Source organism: Triturus cristatus, chromosome 6 (assembly GCF_964204655.1).
Source record: "Triturus cristatus chromosome 6, aTriCri1.1, whole genome shotgun sequence".
Lineage (NCBI taxonomy): Eukaryota > Metazoa > Chordata > Amphibia > Caudata > Salamandridae > Triturus > Triturus cristatus.
In genome coordinates, this window is record NC_140589.1 from 1,401,231,116 (window position 1) to 1,401,251,841 (window position 20,726).

Genomic DNA, 20,726 nt, shown 5'->3' on the forward strand with positions numbered 1-20,726 from the left:
GGAAGTGCAGGATGTTATACTGGGACCTCTGCACTAAAACCGGAAGTAAATCTCCCGCGGCGGAAGTGCATTATGTGCAGAGATTTACTTCCAGATGTTGGACTTTACCAAGTGGAAGGGGGCATAATGCATGGTAAATAATTCACCAATCTTTTTTTCCACATTTTGCAAGCTATCACCACCAAAAAGCTGACCAATATTCCATTGATAGCTTTCCATACAAAAATGTAAAGTACACAAACAAAAAAATGAGCAGTACCCAAGTTTACGCTTTCCTGCCCAAGAGTTATAATTGTCCTCCTAAATCTTGAAAGGAGTACATTTCATGCTGGTAGGGCAGGGGAAGAACACCGAGTCCTCATAGCCTTCAGATACAAGCCCTAGTAGCCCAGCAGCATTGCATGACTAGGCCAGACAGACCATGGTGCCAAGTGAGCAAGATGAAGCTGGAGACCACTGGGGTTTGATGAGGAGCGCACATATCGCACAGCAGGAGTGTCGACCCCCCCCCCAACCACACACAAGCAACGTGCTGACAAAGAGGACCTCCACAGTTTTAGGGTTTCTAATGTCTTTTCTTAGGAATGTGAATCCGGTGAAGCCACTCGATAAAATCCCAGACCACCAGACAGCACTGATGTGTGGTTGATCCCAACATGCCGCCTGCTGGAGTAATGGGGAAGGGCCTCTTTGCACTTGTAGATCTACTCGCCGCTTTATGTTATACAAGTGCAGATTTGTCGGTCTGCTGCACAAGTGGCTGCTGCACACTGGACCGCATCACTGGGCCAGAGGAGTTTTAAGGCCTGGGCAAACTGGGGCCCCTGATGGGACCAGCTCTCTTCTGCTGAGAGTCTTGCCCGGATGACCTTTTATAATTTTAAAATAGATTGTTTAAAATACCGTTTTCCTTTAATTTTTAATGTGGGTGATGTGTGAGAGTCTATTACAGACATTTTCCAGAGAATTGTTGTGTTAATCTTACATGCAACATCCATAACATAAGTTTCTTTAGATCGAAACAGGACCTCACATGTTAGAAATGTGAGGGTGCCAAAGAGAATATTTGCAGTAATATTAGCGAGCTGCTGCTGTGTTACAGAATTGAAAAAACACGTCAGTATCCCTCAATATTAGATGTAAACACATTTATGATTTGCATGAGTGTGCCTGTGCATGGTCAGTGACCTGGCCAAAGAGGTTATGAAAAAGTTGAAAATGGATCATAAATTCAATGTTGTTCAGAAGAGCGGCCCTTAAAATACGTTTGCCCAGGACCCCTAAAATCCTTAAGATGTCCCTGCACCACTGGGAGTGTGATACTCCCCCGTTCAGGCCCTTTGCATCCATCGACATGCATGGAGTGAAAGGGCCTGGAACCAACCTGGCCTTCCTTCTCACTCCTCTCTACTTGTGCACACACTTGTACTATTAGAAGCTCATGTGTGAGGCATCAGTTCACTGCAACATCACAGTGCATGATGGAGAGCAGGCACCACCCGGCGACAAGGAGACGCAGTGACTGTTAGAAACCCCCGGGGCAGGACAGAGAGACCACCAGGGACAGTATCAGGAATCATGTGCAGAGGTCACAGCTCCAGTTTAGTAAAACTGTATCCCATGCTACCAAGAACACAGGCTACGGCTCATGGTTACAGCAATAAAATACTAAAGGAAACCATGTCAAATAAATAGATTACTAAACAAACAACAGTTATCAGGGTCAGAATATTCAATTTGTTAAAACCTACTCAATGGATAACTCATTTTCCGGTATGGACAGCACAGCTGTAAAAACAAACTAAGGCTGAAAACATACAGGGTGGGCTTGGGCCCACCTCTTTCAACCACTGGCTTTCTTTGACCAGTATCTTTCAGCCATTTACTTGAGACTTAGCCAGTCATGTCTTGCTCAGTCCAAAGTAGAAAAGATCCCTCACCTAATGAGATGGGCTCTTTGGGTGTATCCTTCCACCTGCATAAACTGCACAAGAGACTACTTTACAAGTATAACTCTCAGTCTGCTCCTGCTGGCCCCCTTTCGCTCTAATATGCCAACACTGCATGAATGAGCACATAAAACCCAGAAATATTATCCTTCCGATAGGTTATCCTATATTCAAGTCTAACATTGTGTATACAATCAGCGGCTGCAGTCAGAGCTCTCCATCCCATATACCCTAGCACAAAACCATCGACCACAGAATTCACTCCATCCCTTTCTTGAATTTTGGTGCAAACTAGCTCTTTGACACATACCTTAACTCCTTAGTCCTGATTCCGTTTGTATGCTATACAATAAAATAAAGTATAAAATAAAGTTTGCAGCTTTGTATTTACACCTGACACTGATGCAGAATGAAGCACAACACAGTAACGACACCACTCGAACGTGTGTCTGTCATACTCGCAGAATTCCCTTCCAGTGCCACACCCGGCACAACTTCCTTATCCCTACTTTCTCCGCTGTATTCCCTGTCAAACCTCCCTTTGCCTACCTAATTTCCTGCCACAGATGCTCATCTTTGTCTCCTTCTCTGGAACACCCCCCTGTCCAGATCCCTTCTCCTGACGCACTGCAGAACAAGGCAAGTCGCTCCGTTTCCCCATCCTCACCAAATCCCTTAACTTCATCTATTCCCTATCAAATCCCTGAATCTTGCCCATGACAGCAAGTTAGTGTGTCCCTTTTTACCCTGCCTTGGTAAGTCCATTTATGACCACATTTCCCACCCTGCTATAAGCCTAGTATGGCTCACCCATCCTGTCCACAGGCAAAGCCCTATGTCTCGGCTTTTCCTGCTCAGTCCATGTGTCTTTACTGTCCACCAGTAAGCCACTTTTCCTCTACTCGCGCCACACCAGGCAATACGGGGTGTAAACCCCATAAATCATCATTACTTTCCTCGCACCACCCCCTTTTCTGGCCTCAGGTCCAAGCTACTCCCCCCACACTCCCTGCTGTGGCAGACTGAGGTGTTTCTGGTTCCAATAAGGCACTTAAGACAGCGTGAAAGACAACCACCGACAGAATCATAGTCAAGCCCGTCTTAACATCTCCCCTTGGAAATTCAAGATTCAGTGAGCAAGAAGATGTGCAGTCAAAATCCATCTCAGTTATGTGAGTTATTCACAGCGAAAAGCCTGTTGGAGACTTGCTGGACCAATGCCACCACATTATTGTGTGGGATTTACAAACCAGAAACTGAAGCTTGGCTGACTGCCTGTGGCCATGTGCTTCACAACAAGAGCATCCAACAGCAACCACTGCCAACTGTACTCGACTTAAGTGCGCCTCCAGGCACAGGAGTAATACCAGCGAAGGGCCAAGTGGCTGGGGAGTGGGCCATGCACCACAATCGATGCATCTCAGGTCTCCTCGATGAGATAGGCTTCAAGTTTTATGGGTGGAAAGTGGCTTGGATGCCGCAGCGTTACAAGCGTATGCATATTTGACATCTTGATTTCCTACTAATATTCTGTTACGTAAGGGTGAATTTACTTCTATATTAAGACATTTTTTTTCACATGATTTATCTTTTTTTAACCAGCAAGGTTCCATGTCATTGAAGAACAGCACTTTTCATTTAGCCTGGTCCATTATGCGGTTTTCATCCTTGAAGACGGGATTTTTTTCTTGCAACGCGAATATTGGTCTATCATCATTGATGTTATGTTAACAATTAGTATAGGAAACTTGGATATTCAATGATTTTGTAATCATGGATTGCATTTGGAATTCAGCAAACAAAACCGAGGAGATAGATTCTGGTTTCCAATGATTACATAAACAAAGGCTTTTTTTTAATCTTTAGATTTGAGTGCGGCCCTTTCCTGGATATTTTAAAATTCATTTTTTTGATTATTATTCATGGGGTGGTCATGTTTTTCTAGTGGGCATCTTTAAAATAATTTCATATAAATGTAATTTGAACAAAAACAAAAGCTGTGTTTTTTTTTAAATATCGCCGCTCCTCTCCTACTCTCCTAGCTGCCCAACGTCTCCTCTTCATCCCTCCACTAATAGTGAATATGGATTGTGCAAGCAACGGTGAACAGCATCATTAGTGTTGGTACACCAGCGGACCGGACAGCGGAAGTTTGATGTTCGACTCTGCGGCGGTCAATATGATCTGCCAAGACTACTTCTGGGTTCCCACCTCTTGGTGACAGGAAGTTGAAAGTTACTGAAGGTTCTTTTTCAGGGAGCCAGAATAAAGGCACAAGTTAACCCCTTGCACAATAGACAGTTAGGCCTCTATCTCACCTCCTGACCTCTGGCGAAAACAAGCATTGGAACCTCAACTCTCCATCTCTTTTCCCCCTCCCACCGAGTCACTCATTTATTTTGATGGGTAAGGGGCAGATGTTGGTTTAGGATAATTGTCTGATTTTTAAGTAATATTCCCTTTTGGTGTTGAGGTTAAGTAAGCAGAGTGATATTGTTACCTTGAACCATATTTACATTTTGACCACAGCAATTTGGTAAAACTGAAGGCAAGTATTTGCTAAATTTTGGATGCAATTTGATTTTATGGCAGGGGATGTTTCCATATGTCAATTTTCTTTTCCATTCTTTGTTCCTTACCACAATACTAAACTCAAGACATATTTTCCTTTCTGTAAATATGAACTTCTGATGTTTAGTAAACGTGAACCAAAACGCTTCTCCACCGAAAGTTGTGTGGTTGCAATTTCCATGTGGTTGTCGGCAGCTCGCCAAATCTATGGCTACCTTTAATGGGGCTGCACACAGAGTAGCCCTCCAAGCACAGCTCTGTGGTCCATCTCACCTCCCACACAACAGGGAACATAGAAGAACCATAAAGAATTCCAACCTGCTCTTCTAATGTAAAAAACAAATATACGTCCAACTACGATCTGCAAGTTGGAAAAAGAACAATCCCATGCTACAAGAAAACAACGCGAGGGGGAGAAATCAAGGTGAAAGGAGACACATCCTGGGATGCCGACCTGTGCTTCCAGGAACTACTGCACTTTTTCAAAATAACCACCTGAAATCACAGAACCAAACTTCACCAACACGAACTGCAAAGTAAGTCACTAATAGATAACACACACAAAAAATATTTATCAAAGGTGTGGCTAGCTAGAGGTCTGATCTAGAGCTATCCTAACGTGGTAAATTACGGCCTGGAAACATGGACTCTCTTGCAGCCATACAATCCATACACAGCCTACAATGCTACCAATCCTCAATAACTGGTGCCACAGTCAATAACTGGGTTCAAGCCCAGTGCACCTAGATACAGACTAAAATTACCCCGACAGGAGTTGCTCCACTTCCTGCTCTGTCAGACGCATAACACGATTTGAGTACACTTTTCCCACCAGTGAAACAGCATCCAGAACACAGACTATAGTATTACATATCAAGAGTGCAGAACACCAGCAATACTAAACTAAACCAGTAATAGCGACCGCTAAACAAATTACTGCTTACAGGGCACGGCCCAGGCTCCCAGTGGGGTTCGATAATTCAATGTCTTCAGATCAGAACAAGTGCTTTCACTTCACAGCAGATTATGCCAGACGGAAGGAAGCCGCTCCATATTAATACTGTGCGCAACAGCAATAATGTAAAACAAAACAGCTGCACAGGAGATTAAACCCAACCATTCAAATGCCAAATCACATTTACAGTAATAAATCTTCCTAACCATTCGCTTCTGAGTAGCTTCTTAAATCAATGTATTCACTGGGCTTCTCCCACCGTGATGTCTGCTGACTCTTTCAATACTGTTCCCGGGCGTCGCCCAAGGCGAGAAGGCGGATGCAATGTAAGGACTTTTGTGACCAAAGGGGTGGGGGGTAAAATTCCGTAACGTTTTCTTGCGAAACTCCATGAAAATTTTACAAAATTACACATTTGTAGTGAAATTTGCTTTGCCAGTATCTTACGTCATTTTTTTTACCTGATGGTCCAATGCACATACAAAAAAATAAAACTTGCAAGATACTGTCAGATGTCTCACTCGAGCAGAAAATGTCTCTTTGGTTAACATTTTATGTGCAAACCACTCTCACTGGTACCACGCATGATTTTTTTTTAGGCGCAGGATGTGCTCAGATAAAAATAAAAAAGTGCGCAAAATCGCATTATGCAAAATTTAGATACATATTCAGAATGTGAAAATTCTGGAATTTTGCCAGCATGATTACAGTTTTACTCAGGCTTAAACCTGAGATGGTACCCAGGTCCTACATGGCACACCGCCCTGCCAACAGAGCGCTTTAGTCCACCAGGAGTCCATCTCGGTCAGAAATAAGCATGTCAGGCAGGAGTTCTTGCTTTTTCTGGGCAGCCAGGTGGCCAACGAGGACATTCAGAAGAGCAGCGGCAGACAGTGGAGCTGTGAACCTGCATTCACCGCACACCTAAACGAAGACATCGAGGAGGGCCCAGCTCTTGAGCCTGCGGTCAAGCACAGATTCTTACCCCCTCCGCAATGCATGTGGACCGATGGCTCCAGCCCTGCGCCGTTTACTGTGATGGCCAGCAGCCACAGCAACTAACCACCAACTAAGGATGCACTTTCTCAATGAAGCCAGGGAGGGCCCACACAGAACATTACTCTGGTGACTATTGTTTTACAGGCTGGCATACACAAGACAGACTGAGACAAGCTCTGTCTGAAAGTCAGCTTCATGTCACCAAGGAGCCACCCAAGAAGGGTTACCCAAGCCTCAACTCTATGGATAATCAGCCTCCCATCTGTGCGTCAACCATCGGCCCCTCTTTAAAACCTCAGGATCCCACCAAAGCAATCGCCAACATGTCCGGACAGATTAGAGGGAAGTAGGACAGTTTAGAGGGAAGTACATATCTAAACCCTGTATAACGAGGCTACTACTTGCCTGCCCCTTACTGTTGTGCATATTGAAATCAGTGGGACAGTCATACCCAAGTTGTTCGGCGAGGGTCTTTAACAAGGGAGCGGACCTTTCATGGACAGTTGAGCCCACCACGGAGGGCTCTACGGCTATTAGAATATTGCGCCCCTAGAGGGCAGAATGTTCTACTTTGTAAAACAAAGGGCTCACGAAACCTGAGGGAGTTGAAATCCCCTCAGGCTCCAAGAGGCTTTTGTTTACATCAACAGCTCAGAACAAACATTGGGATATTGGAGTTCCGGGCTTCTATCGGCCATTAGAAGCCCGGAGCTCTCCATTTTCAATGGAGCTCCCAACGTTCCAATGTTCTAATTAGCCTTGCATTCCCTATGAGTGTTAACTATTTACAGAATGTTGTTTCTGTATTACTTTTCGTGTAGCCTATTACGACTGAGGCGTCTCCAGGTGTTTATAAGGGTGCCACAATAGAGAACCCTAGCTGTGAGGCTGAAGGCCGCACGAGTTTCTCAGTGCCCGTCAGTGGGCCAAAAAGGTGTTCAGAATATATGGTCATCCAATCCTTGGCCTCTCTGCAGGTCATACAGAGCAATGGTCACATATTCCAGATGCAATTCTGATTTTGTGCATATGCGTGAGATGGAGGTAAACATTTGTCAAAAAAATTGACAAGGCGAACATAAAAGAAACACCTTGGTTACAAGTCGGTGGGGCGTTGTGTGTTTAGGGAGTGGTGACATGAAGAAAATGCAAGGAAGTGCATTCAGGGGAGTGAAAAGAGGGTGCTGAAGAGGAAATAGGCAAGGTGTTTGTAAGATCTGTACATGGAAAATTTGTGGAGAGAAAAAGGGCATACATGTCTAACACGGCGTGAACATAGCAGGAGTAATTGAGAGTCGGAAGACTACCACCCCTGCACCAGGCCTGTTTACTTCCCAGTCTCACAATTTCAGAATTGAAACATTTTCAAAAGTAATTATTTACAACAGAAGCATTGTTGTTATGTATTTGCCACCACTAACAACCACTGACAAAGCCAATAGCCTTGACTGATTTTAGGTGTATGTTAGATGTTGTGTTATTTAGCTGGATACAATAACAAAGCTCAGAAGGGAACCAAGCATGGCACACAATGCAATCACAGAAATGTTGTTTAGGTATTTAAGCCACGCCTTTAATTACATAGGCCACGCCCTTTTTAGAGACCACCCCTCCCAGGACACACACACTTTGTTCATCCCACATAAAGCCCTGTCTATAGCATTTCTATCTCTTTGGAGAAATAAACGTCTTCCCGGTCTACTGCGACCCTTAGGGAGGAGAAGGCCGGGAAGTACTCGGCACTCCCTTCTCTTCCGGGGGCTATGCACGCCCCCGCCTCCGCACAGTGCGTATTTCTGCAGCTTCTGTTACAAACGCCGAGCACCATCCTTTCAGCTTTCTGTCATTGTCCCAGAAGCAGAGGGGCGCCCCCAAACACCCCCCTCCCCCAGCCCAACAATAAAAGAAAGGCCGGGTAGGTACGGGGGAGGGGAGCGCTCCCGCTCCTCAGAGGTTTTCGCATTTCCCATAATCCCACGAGCGCAGCCAGGGGGCGCCGGGTCACTGCACCGCTATCGCAGGAGCCCCAGTGAATGGCGGACGGGCACACACACAAGGCCGCCGGGAGGCGCAGAGCGCAGGCCGCCAACCGGAGGTTAAACTGAAATACTGCTGCATGAGTGGAGCTTTTATCACGTTGGACCGTCTTTCTTCTTTTACTGGAAAGATAGCATGGTGTCGAGTGCCTGCTGCGGAGATCCGTCTGTAATCTGCAGATCACTGCACCTGACCCAGACGGCCACCAAAAGAGGACAAAAAGTCGGGCAACATAAATAGCAACCTCTGATGAAACGGCGTAGCAGTTAGAGCACCTGGGGTACAGGGGCGGAGCTTCCCTTGGGCAGTGGGTGCAGTGACACCGAGGCCGACGCCTGAGGGACCCACTGACCCTGAATTTGGCTATAATTGTCAGTCCAAAAAGCGGCCAGTTGAGGGGGTGGGGAGGGGTGTGTCTTTCCTCACACTGGTAAACATGACACACTGGCTACAACACTGTATTTATGTGTTTAAACTACAGAAACCATGTCTGAGTAAACCAGGCTGCCACAATCCCCGACACCTTCCGGCTGTGAAACCAACAGCATTTTGCCTTACAGGATTTCTGAGGCCGTGTTTCTCTGTTAAAAGCGTAACTATAAGTTCCATAATGCAGTGCGCTGTAAACGAACATGTTATACTGAAGGGACTACCTCCCTCGAGATGTTAGGAATTTCACCTACAGAGGTTTAAAAGCAAAGATCCCTATGTTTCATTCTGAACAGCAGGATCCATGTTGCCGAACAAGGGCTGCACCTACCATTTCTGAAGTTTAGTAAACACAGGACCCTGATTGAGGCCTACTCGAAAGCCGCAACTCCCTGCCTACTCCATTAGGAACTTATCATAAGAAGTGGCTTCCACTGGTATCACCTACATCTAATCTCAAAAATCAACAAAAATTACTACATGCAATGAATGCCACCGACATTCGTCAATTATAGGACCACAACGCTTCGTATTTCAAGAGACATTTGTTGATAGCCAAAGTTACCATCCAATAGTGTCCACACATTAAACTCACAAAGACTTGTGTTATAAACACACAAAAAGTCTGAATCACGGTCACTTCTCTTTCGTTACTTTTGGTGGTGTGTGTTCTTCTTTCACTGGGGACACATCGCACCCATGTTGTGAGTTTAATGTTTGGACACGGACAATCGGACGAGAACTTTGGATAGAACAATAATTCTCTTGAAGCATAGAGTGTTCTGGTCTTACACCTTATTAATGTGGATGGCATTCATTGCACACAGTCATTTTTGCCGCCTAGTGTGATTAGATTGAAGTGACACCAATGAGAAACGATGATCACGATAAGATGCGAACTGCCCAGGTTCCCATGGGTCCAAGGGCTGCTCTGGTCTTGGAACTCCAATAGGAAGGCGTGTACCATCAACTCCTTCAAGGCTGAGTGCCAACTTTACCTTACAAAAGAACGGGTTGACTTCTGGATAAATTTACAAGCTCTCTCTGGAATTCCACACCTTACAGTGCCTCGGTTTTTAACGCCATGTTCAATGTTTCCTCGATGTCATTTATGTGTGTACAAAGTTTTATATGGAACGTTGTGTTTCGCCGGCCACTGTAAATGTCAACCGTGGCCTCCTCACGGGTCCAACCTTGAAATCTTTACCCAGTAACAACTACCCTCTGTGGGAATGCCATCTCTTGAGTGATTTTCACACACACACAAAAACAAGCATTGGCATAGCCAATAGGTCTCGCCTTTGGGACCTTATAAGTGTTTAGCAATGCAACAGTTGCATAACTAAATACTTATAAGGTCCCAAAGGCGAGACCTATTGGCTAAGCCAAGCGGCCTTGCGGCCGCGAAAGTGAAAGTAATCGCGGTAAAACGCGACGCGCGCGTCCGCGCACATGCACTGTAGCTCTAGGCTGGCCTGGTAGCACTTTTTGGAGCCCTCTCAAAATGTCTCGCCAGGCCAGCGAATGCGCTGGGTCAGGCGAGACCTAATCAGTTCTTGATAGTACAATTTGCTATGTTAAACTGAACCGCTCTGTAAATTATCTCTACCTTTATTAACCTATCTTGGCTGTTCCACCTCATGGTTGCCAATTTGTACTTATTTTTTACTGCAATCCTGCTCCCTTGCGGCACTGTGCAAATCGACCTCCTGATGTATAAAATCTCCACCAAAGCTTGTCAAAAGGCCCTCTTGACAATTCGTCCATGTTTGCCAAGAGCAATAAGCGCCTGTTTCAAGTATTCAAACAACCGCAGTCCAGGGAAAGAGAAAACACGGCATCTGATGCCATCTAGTGGTACAGACATGTAAGCTGCCCCATTATTAACGAAGATGGCAGGTTTCCTTTCCTTCAGGAATCCATAAGTGCATTTTGCAGAATGGAAATGGGCCCTGGACAGCAGGGGGCTTGAGGCATTCATATATTTTTTTGAATGTGCCCGTTTTGCAGCGACTGGTAGTTTTATCACTGGCTGGCATCGGCACATTACTTCTTCTCAACACCAGTGCGTCCTAAAGTTATGCTTTGCTCGTGGCCCGGGGCAGCTTGCACAGAGATCCCAGCGCAGCAGCAGATTAGATGTGTTCTTTTCATTTCTGAAAGCGCCTTTACACACCCCTGCCCCCAACCCCACCCCACAGCTGATCGATAAACTCGAGCGGGCGGAAAGAAAATCCATACTGCCCTGCCTCACTCACCCCATGCATTCTTCTGTCAAGCCAAGCTGTACCCTCTGCCCCTCCCACACAGCAGGACAGAGCAGCTGAGACCCCCGCACCCGTCAAGGAGGTCAAAGGTCAATGCACAAAGCCCCCACACAGCTGAAACACACCCTGCTGCAACCACAGGACCGAGACTGTAGAATACGGTGTCCACAGTGGCTCCTCGGTTTGTGGTTACCAGACACCATGCCAAAAAGTGTTTACCTAGACCATTTTTTCTTGTACTGCAGCACAGGTTAACTGAGGCAAGACTACCACTCCCATCATGCATGGTAAATGGCAATAAGTTATACAACAACCCTACCAGAACGCTACAGCAGCGCAAGGCCTTTCTGATGCATTGCTTCGTATGGTCATCTCACACTGTAGTTTCCTTTGCAGACTTGTACCTAGAACCCTTTTATTTACAGCGCCGGGGGAAACAAAGTGCAATTAAAAAAAAGGACAGTGTGGGCTCTTCAGTTGGGTACCAGTGCGCACGGCGCCGCTCTCACCTGTCCATAGTGTGTGATCCTCGGCAGAGGCCCGCTTCGAGCTGCGGCTCCTGGAGTGCGTGTTCCCCATCCTGGGGGGGTGCAGCGGGATAAGCTCCTCTTCGTCATCGCCGTAGGCTGGCTGCCAGGGGGCGGCGTGCAGGCAGCCCACCACCGGCTCGGCCCGCAGGCAGTGCACGTATGCGATCATTGTGAGTGCGAGGAAGACCCCTCACAGACCCCAGGGGCTGGTGAGCAGAGAGGGGAGTGGCCGAGCCATCCCCCTCAGGACCAGGAGCTTCCAAGGGCTGGGCGGAAGAGGAGAGGCGCGGGCCGAGAGCGCTGGGTGTGGAACCTGCAAGTTACCGCAGCCGGAGCACGCAGGGCAGCTCGGGCTGCTAACGCGCCTGCGGCAGCGTTTGTGCAAGTATAAACAGCTCCAATGCTGTACTAGTCCCGGGAAAATGACTTTGTGGTAGCCGGTCCTGCTGCAGATCTGTGTGTAGCCTGGAAGCTACCAGTGCCAATCCGTGTAGGACAACTTAGATGTTTAATGCGCCTACTGGAGAGAAAGAGTGCGACTGTGTGATCGGCATATCACTACATGCCAATCCAAGGTCCATAGCTCTGCAGTCACTGGTCCTCCTGCAGATTCTCACCCATCCTGCCTGTCATCGTTTCCAATCCATCTCAGGCGGTAAATGCGCCTGCTGGGGAGAATGTGTGCATGACCACCGCGCCCCAGAGTAGGTCACAAGTACCAATCCCAGGTAGACAGCTATGCGGTCACTACTCGTACTACAATACACGTAAGTGGCCCGGAGTCGAGTTCCATTCTAAGCAAGACAGCTCAGTCTGTTAATGCGCTAGCTGCAGTCATAATCCCTGTTATGTAGATGTGCGTTCACTGCTCCTTCTGCAGTATTGCACCATTCTGTAAGGCAGGTTCAATACAAGTAAAACAGCTCAGGCTGTTCATGCGCCTGCGTAGAGATGCACGTATCTGAGGCCTATAGGTAGCAAGCCAGGATCCCGGCTAGATAGCTCTGTGGTTACTACTCCTTCTGCAGAACTCTGTGCAGGCTGCAAGTCCCCGAGTTCCATCGATGAAACACCGTCAGGCCATTAATATGGCTCTAGCAGAGATCTTCAAGCAGACTGCAGGTCACCATGTGAGATAGCGGAGGATGTCAATGCGCCTGCTGCGCAACCCTATATGTATTCTGCAAGTCGATAGTTCCAGTAAAATAGCTCCGAATACGAATGCACCTACTGCAGAGTTGTGTGGATGATGCACGTCACTGGTTCCAATCCATGTCCTACAGCTATGAGGGTTAATATGTTCGCAGGAGAGATTTGGGAGTAATTTGCAGTTCATGTGGTCCAATCCATGTAAAACTGCCCTATACATCAGTTCAATTCCTACACAGATGTGCAGGACACGTTCCATTCCATGAAAAACATGTGTGTGAGATATTTTGCCAAGTGTAGCGATCAGTGCATCCAGTACGTCACTGGTTCCCTACCAGTAAGATAGCTTGATGCGTTAATGTACCAGCAGCGTAGAGCCGCTTGCAAATAGCCGGTCAAAGCTTCCAATCCATGAAATGCATCTCAGGGGGTTAATGCGCGCGGTATTAACATCTGTTGCAATTGGTCGATGCCACCTCTGCAGAGATCTTCACAAGCGATATCATGGGTCCCTATCTCAACAGGTTTGGCTCATCCTTTCACCCTCGTGAGATAAAAAAAAAAATAGGACCACCTGTTGGGCAATAAGACATCAAAGCCCTGTATGTGGTGCTCGATAAATCATCATATCCACAGCAGCGGTCAGAGGTTCCTGACAGGGGTTAAGGTCCGCGCTTCTCCTTGGAGCATGTCCCATCCCGCACTCCTCACCCTGGCCTCTCACCGACGAGGGGCCCTCCGATGCAGGACCGCCCGGTGTTTCCTGGGTCTGGGAACTTTATTTCTGTCCGTGACCCCACTCACCTCAGGGTTCTCTCGTAATCTGCCAATCCCGGATAATCCTGTCACGTTGGCCTACGCACCTTCACCGCCTACGTGAGCCCTGCGTACGCACGCTGGCAGAAGAGCACACAGTTCAACAGACATGCGCAAACTTCCACTGCTCTGTGGACCTCAGTAGGCTTTTAAACCTTATGCAGCATTTTGTGAGGGCTCTGGGTAGATATCAGCCCCTCACATCAAGCATCCGGCCACAGCATGGTGTCAGGTTTGAGACATTTCAGTGGAAAGCACGATCCTGGCCACTTAGTGTAAGAATGCATGCACGAATGCCAGGCGCCACACCACCAGAGGGCGCGTTTTGGCGCTAAAATGCGCAATGCAAGTTGAATGACTGACACGAGGTGTGACGGAGCAACGGGGAGGCTGGGGTGAAGGACATCTAATACTGGGGAAAGGGAGATGGCTGGAAGGATGAGGTGGCGACGAGGCACAGTGTGGAGGACTAGAGGAGGTATAGGACTTGGCCTGAGGTTGGAGCCCTGGGTTACGGGGATGAGGTGGGGGTATGGGATGAGGTGGAAGTCTTGGCATGGATTTGAAGGGGGAGTCTTGAGTATAAGGTGGCTGGAGAGCTGTACTATGTTGTATACATTTCTGTGATGGCTTCTTTAGTATGTTTCCTTTCACGTGCTGCACATTGTATTCACAAGCTTACGTTCTCTTTGTGAGCTTGTGTTTCCTTAATGTTCTGTTAGTTGCATGCGCGTGGTTCATGTTATTCGCGCATGCTGTGTGATTATGTTTTGAATATGCATTTGTTGAACAAGCATTTCCAGGCGTTCAACCTCCTCCCTGAACTATGAACGGTCTCGCTTGACAGTTGCTGTTCATACTTCGGAGAGGAAGGACGCACTCCAGTGGTGTGATCGATTTATCTTCAATAAACTCTCAAGACTAATTCTTCTTGTCTACATTGGATTACTTTGTTTTATTGTAAGAAACCACTCATTTCATTTGGCGACGAGTTACTGATCTTCTTATTTTTCACACCACAAAGATTGTGTCTCCTACCGTCACTTATACAGCGGATTTGTCAAGTGTCATCGGTCGGTCAAGTCACCGATTACGAGGCATTTCGCTTCTTCCGTCCCGCTGAGGAAACCCTCTTGCAAACCCTGCAACCGAAGAGGCGAGTTTCCGGATTAGCGCAGGACCTCCTTCTTCAGTGACGTACCTCCCGCAGGGCGAGTTCCGTTTTTGGTGTCGTCGGTCGGTCAAGTCACCGATTACGAGGCATTTCGCTTCTTCCGTCCCGCTGAGGAAACCCTCTTGCAAACCCTGCAACCGAAGAGGCAAGTTTCCGGATTAGCGCAGGACCTCCTTCTTCAGTGACGTACCTCCCGCAGGGCGAGTTCCGTTTTTGGTGTCGTCGGTCGGTCAAGTCACCGATTACGAGGCATTTCGCTTCTTCCGTCCCGCTGAGGAAACCCTCTTGCAAACCCTGCAACCTAAGAGGCAAGTTTCCGGATTAGCGCAGGACCTCCTTCTTCAGTGACGTACCTCCCGCAGGGCGAGTTCCGTTTTTGGTGTGCTAACCTCTCAATCCGGAAGAATAGGATTGATTGATCGATGCACCCAACAACTCCCCTTTATTTTAAACGCGCACTGTGATTGGCCTCACGCGCGTGTGTTTGTTTCATACATTCAACGGAGCGAAATTGAACTCCCATTTCTTTTAAACACGCACTGTTATTGGCCTCACACGCATGTTTGTTTTACACATTTACCAGAGCGAAATTGACGAAGCTCACTGGAAACTGCCTTTGAGAGATTGTATGTAAGTTTTTACACGCTCCACACGCGTGCAACTTTTCCTTTACATTTATTCAGTACAAAACTAAGATTGTCATTTAATCAAATCTCTAGTTAAAACCAGCCCTTTATCATCACAATTACTGTACATTTTCAATGGCTTCTCAGCAAATATGTCATTTGTAGCAGTTTCTAGCAAGACAAGGAAAACCAAGAGAGCCATGGAAACTTTGGTTTAAACCCTTTGAAAATTATTTGGTGGCTATAGATGCTGAAAATTATTCTCCCAAACGCAAGCTAGCGATTCTTTACAGCTTTCTGGGCATCGCTGGGCGTGAAACCTTTGATAATTTACCAGTTACTATTCCACCACCAGGTGAAGGAGATGGATGGAACGTTTACACTGATGCTGTCAACAGGTTGAACAAAACATTCTTAGAACAACCAAGTGTAATGCTTGAGAGATTTAACTTTATGAAAATAAAACAGAATTCAGATGAGTCCATTGAGGATTATATCTCAGTTCTAAGGAATTTAGCTGCAAACCGTAACTTTGGGGCTGAGCTAGATTCTTATATAAGAGATCAATTTTCTACAGCTGTTTTCACAAGAAGATTCAGGAACGATTACTCAGCTGCAGAGATCCTTCCCTATCTGAAGTCATTGACATTGCCAAAGGCATTGAGAGATCTATTATCACATCAATGTGTTTAAGTAGTGACAGTGCCCGTTAACATGATTCAATATGATCCTCACATTAACAATATTTCTTACAGGTCTAAATTTGTAAAATCTTTTCCACAGAAGCAAAACAAAACTAACTCATTTTATTTTAGGTATGGGTCGAAATCCCATTTAGGTGATAGCCCGGTTTGTCTGGCACTGGGTAAGAAATGTACAAAATGTGGAAAAATGGGTCATTTTTATACTGTATGTAGAAGCATGAAAATGGTTAGAGTCCGTAGTCTTGATACCGATGAGGGTTCTAAAAATGTTAGTGTTGAATCTAATCAGTCACTTGACGACAACCTTGAGAGACTTATGCTTTCTATTGACTCTCAAGATTTGACTCTTTCTGTACAGAAAGTTAAGGAACCATTATGTGAAGTCATTATTGGAGATGTTAAAATTGACATGATGGCTGATTCTGGAGCACCAGTCACCATTATTTCAGACACTCTCTTGGATGAGTGTTGGGCTTTTAGGAAACCGTTACAAGCATTAGACATTATTCCAAAAGCATATGGTGGTCATATAATTGAAATGCTTGGATATTTTACTGAATTTATTACATGTCTAGATCGCAACATTTTTACTAAACTGTATGTGGCTCCTAAAGGAAAGAATATTGTTGGATGGCAGGATCTAGCAAAGATGGGCTTGAAGTTATTTCCTGGCTCTGAAAATCCTATTCAAGTTAATACTGAAATCTCTATTTCTTCTGTTCATGGTAATAATTTGCCTGACTTTACAAACATTGCTGAAACCATGTTCACATCATTTCCCGAAGTTTTTACCCCAAACATCGGTAAAGTTAAAAAGGCGGAGCATGTTATTAAACTAAAAGACAACGCTATACCAATTTCACGTAAGGCTAGACCTGTTCCCCTAAGTGTTAGAAATGACCTTACGGTCTTACTAGATAAACTGGTCAATGAAGGTATTATGAAAACTACGGAGTCTTCGGAATGGGTCAGTCCAATTGTGATAGTAAGAAAAAAGGACAATTCGATTCGTCTATATGCCGACTTGCGTACACTTAACAAAAACATTATAGAGGATTGTCATCCATTACCGAAGATTCAGGATTTGTTATCTAACATTGCTGGTGCGACCTGTTTTACTATTCTGGATTTAAGGTCAGCATATCCTCAGATACCGCTATCCAGCTTGTCCACTGATCTAACCACATTTGTCACACCTTTTGGGGCATATAAGTATCTTAGACTGCCCTTTGGCTTAGCCTCAGCGGCAAGCATTTTCCAGAGATTTATGGACCACATGTTAGAGGGTATTGAGTCAGTTCAAGCCTATCAGGATGACGTTTTAATTCATTCAAAAAATAAGCTTGAGCACATATCAACCCTCAGGAAAGTTCTCAACAAGTTCAGAGAATTTGGGGTTACTTTAGGTACTGATAAATACAAATTCATGGTCGAGTCCCTTGATTACCTAGGGCACACTATATCTGCTTCAGGAATCAGGCCCACATTTTCTCTTACTCAAGCCATTGATGAAGTTGTTGTACCCAAAAACAAAGACCTTTTGAGATCATTTTTGGGTATGACAGAGTACTATTCGAAGTTTATTTCCAATTATGCTCAGGTTGTGCAACCTCTACGTATCTTGTTGAAAAAGAATACAAGTTTTTCCTGAAGAAGTGAAGCACAACAAGCTTTTGAGTTAATTAAAAAACTCATTCTTCAAGCTCCTGCACTTTCTCCGTTTTCACCTGGACACAAATGTATTTTATCTGTTGATGCGAGTCAAACTGGCTTAGGAGCTGTTCTCTGCCAATGGATCAACGGTAAGGAGAATACGGTGGCTTTTTCTTCTAGATCCCTCTCTATTGCAGAATCCAACTACAGCACAATTGAGCGAGAAGCACTTGCATGCACATGGGCTGTGGAAAAATTTAAAACTTTCATTTGGGGGACACAATTTGAAATTTTTTCTGATCATAAGCCTTTAATACATCTACTAAATGGAAAAGGGACAGGCAAAGCTTCCTCGAGACTTGTTCGCTTACTTTCACCTTTACATGAATACAACTTTATTATACAGTACATACTTCGGAGAGGAAGGACGCACTCCAGTGGTGTGATCGATTTATCTTCAATAAACTCTCAAGACTAATTCTTCTTGTCTACATTGGATAACTTCGTTTTATTGGAAGAAACCACTCACTTCAAGGGCATTGGGTGGGGGCTTGGGTGAGGCGGAGTGCTTGTGGATAGCTCAAAGATTTCAGGGGCTGTGGTGAGACTGAGGGGAGGTGGCAGCTCTTGGTGAGGTAGAGCACGGGGTGCGAGGCTCTTGTAGAGAGGGCGACGTGCGACACGAACAGTGCTTGAACTGGAAATATAAAAGTGTACAAAATCACTGCTCCAGTGCACCTGCACTGCCCGATAGTAAAGCATTACAGCCCGGCTAAGAAGTGCCGGGGTCCTCCCTCACAGATGGAACAAGTGCCCGCGCACTCAAAGCCCTGTCGAAGAAGACAGCCCCTCGCAGCCGGTTGTGCGCGGGTGCCAGTGGACGGGGAGTCACAGGCTTGCCGACCGTCACGATATATCACGAGGAGGCCGCCTGTTTGATGTCAGCGGTAGCTGCTTCTAGTCTCTTGAGAGGCCCCCGCCATTTCATTATTTCCTCTCAGATCCTGCACGGGAGCCTTTAGACTCCACCGTGAAACACATTTCATAACAAGCGTAGGCGTGCTGAACGTGAGACCACACATCTTCCTTAATGACAATAAATAATATATATTTTTTATACTATGATTTATTCTCTCTTTAAATAAAGGACAGGTGAGAACCCCCACGTTCCCAGACTGCACCTGCTCGTCCCTCCGAGGTCGGGGGTTACATGCGCCAGGAAGAGACAAGGCCTTGGCACGTGTTACTGAGCTTGGACATTATCTCTGTTTCTTACACCGCGCTCTTGAAACACGCCACTGTTATCAATTCACCTCTTCGCAAACAGCAGCCAACTGTTTACACACCAAAGCGCCAAATCTCTTCTAATTCTGGAGCGCTTCTGTTGTTGGATGCGTGGCTCCCTGCGCCAACTCACCGATGCCACCTGCGCCCCTTTGTGCAGCTGCCAGCTCTTGTCTGCCTGACCCCCATAGTCTCAGTGCACTCTCAAACATTGTGCAGTGTGTTTAATGTATTTGAGGGTTTGACAGTCTTTGCACTTGGCGCCTCCTCAGTCAGGCACGTATGCCCACAAACACTTATGCCATCTTTTTACGTCTTCTATTATTGTGCACCAGCATAACAAGAGTACAAAAAGAGTGTCCCTCCTCAAGTAGGCACTTCAGTGACATACTGAGGGTTAAAGATGCTATACACACGCGGCATTCTTGCCATGAAAACACCATGGTCACCAGTAGAGCAGCAACACCTTGATAGGCCCTCACTCAGTATTAATGTATTGAGCCCAGCGATACGGCCGCACTAGGATTCCTTGAACTTTGACTGCAAAGCTTGCACCTCTCTCCTTCTGCTTTCTTCCTCATGCTGTTCTCCTTTGGGATACGCCGAGCAGACTAACCACGCTCTGAAAGAAGCACCCAACATAACGCCACACTATACTGTATAAAAGCAAGTCTGGTTTTGGAACATATTTAGTTTCTCTGGGACTGCTCTTATCACCCAAACTCAAACCCAGCACACAACTCCCCATTCAAAACAGACCTTACTACAAGTAGCTGACACACCTCCAATAACCCAAATATGGGCTTTCACTGAACACCCAACAACATTCTCTAGTAAACAATAAAACCCACACGCCATCATTCCAATCTCACATGCAAATATAAATACTCAAACGGCGCACATGAAAGAGAACCGCCCCACCATCATGTTCACATTGCATTTTGAGTGGAAATACCAGTCTGGTAATTTTGTACCTGAAATTGCTGATATTATGGTATTCAGTAGACTGGGGTAAATCAGTGATATGACATTGGTTTGTGGACGGGATTCTCCATTACCCGGTCTTATACAGGAAAAGAGTTAGCTTGATGTGACCCACAGAATAAGTTTCTGGAAAGCCCTTCAGTTGTACCGCATGAAGTAATATCAGATGGTTCAATGCTGCAATACTCAGAATTGCTGATTTGCTACTAGCTTCTGTTACCGGCCAAATAGACCGTTCCCCTCAACGTGGAATGGGGTCTTTAATTGGCATAGCGCTGCCTGACAATCAAGGACACTGTCATTCCGCGCACCAACAACTGACAAACAAGCAGATTAAGTTATAAAAACCATAACAGACACACAACATTGCATCCTAAGTCACTGAGATGAGCTGTGATTCAAGTATAAAAAATATCATACTCTGGGTGAGCAAAGGACACTTGATGCTCCTTAAGCAAGAGAAACTCCTCCAGTACACCCGCCCATAACTCAAAGCACCACAAAGATCTTGTTAGATCGAACTCCCTTTACTTTGACACTACCGCACACACACCATTCTAAATGTTAACAGTTCACAAACTCCCTACTAACTATACACA

General features: G+C 45.9%; 1 protein-coding gene across 9 annotated transcripts in view; it reads right to left on the bottom strand.

Annotated features, from left to right (window-relative positions):
* NHSL1 (NHS like 1) overlaps nucleotides 1-20,726 on the bottom strand; it is a 454,242-nt gene that overhangs the window by 119,842 nt on the left and 313,674 nt on the right. Inside the window, exon 1 of one of the 9 annotated variants that reach the window (XM_085612433.1) lies at nucleotides 11,717-11,894. The exons of the other annotated variants lie outside the window; for them this stretch is intronic. Coding sequence (XP_085468559.1) covers nucleotides 11,717-11,786 — 70 coding nt within the window. The 5' untranslated portion in view covers nucleotides 11,787-11,894. Of the gene's footprint in view, nucleotides 1-11,716; nucleotides 11,895-20,726 lie in introns of those variants that run through there. 9 annotated transcript variants of the gene reach the window in all.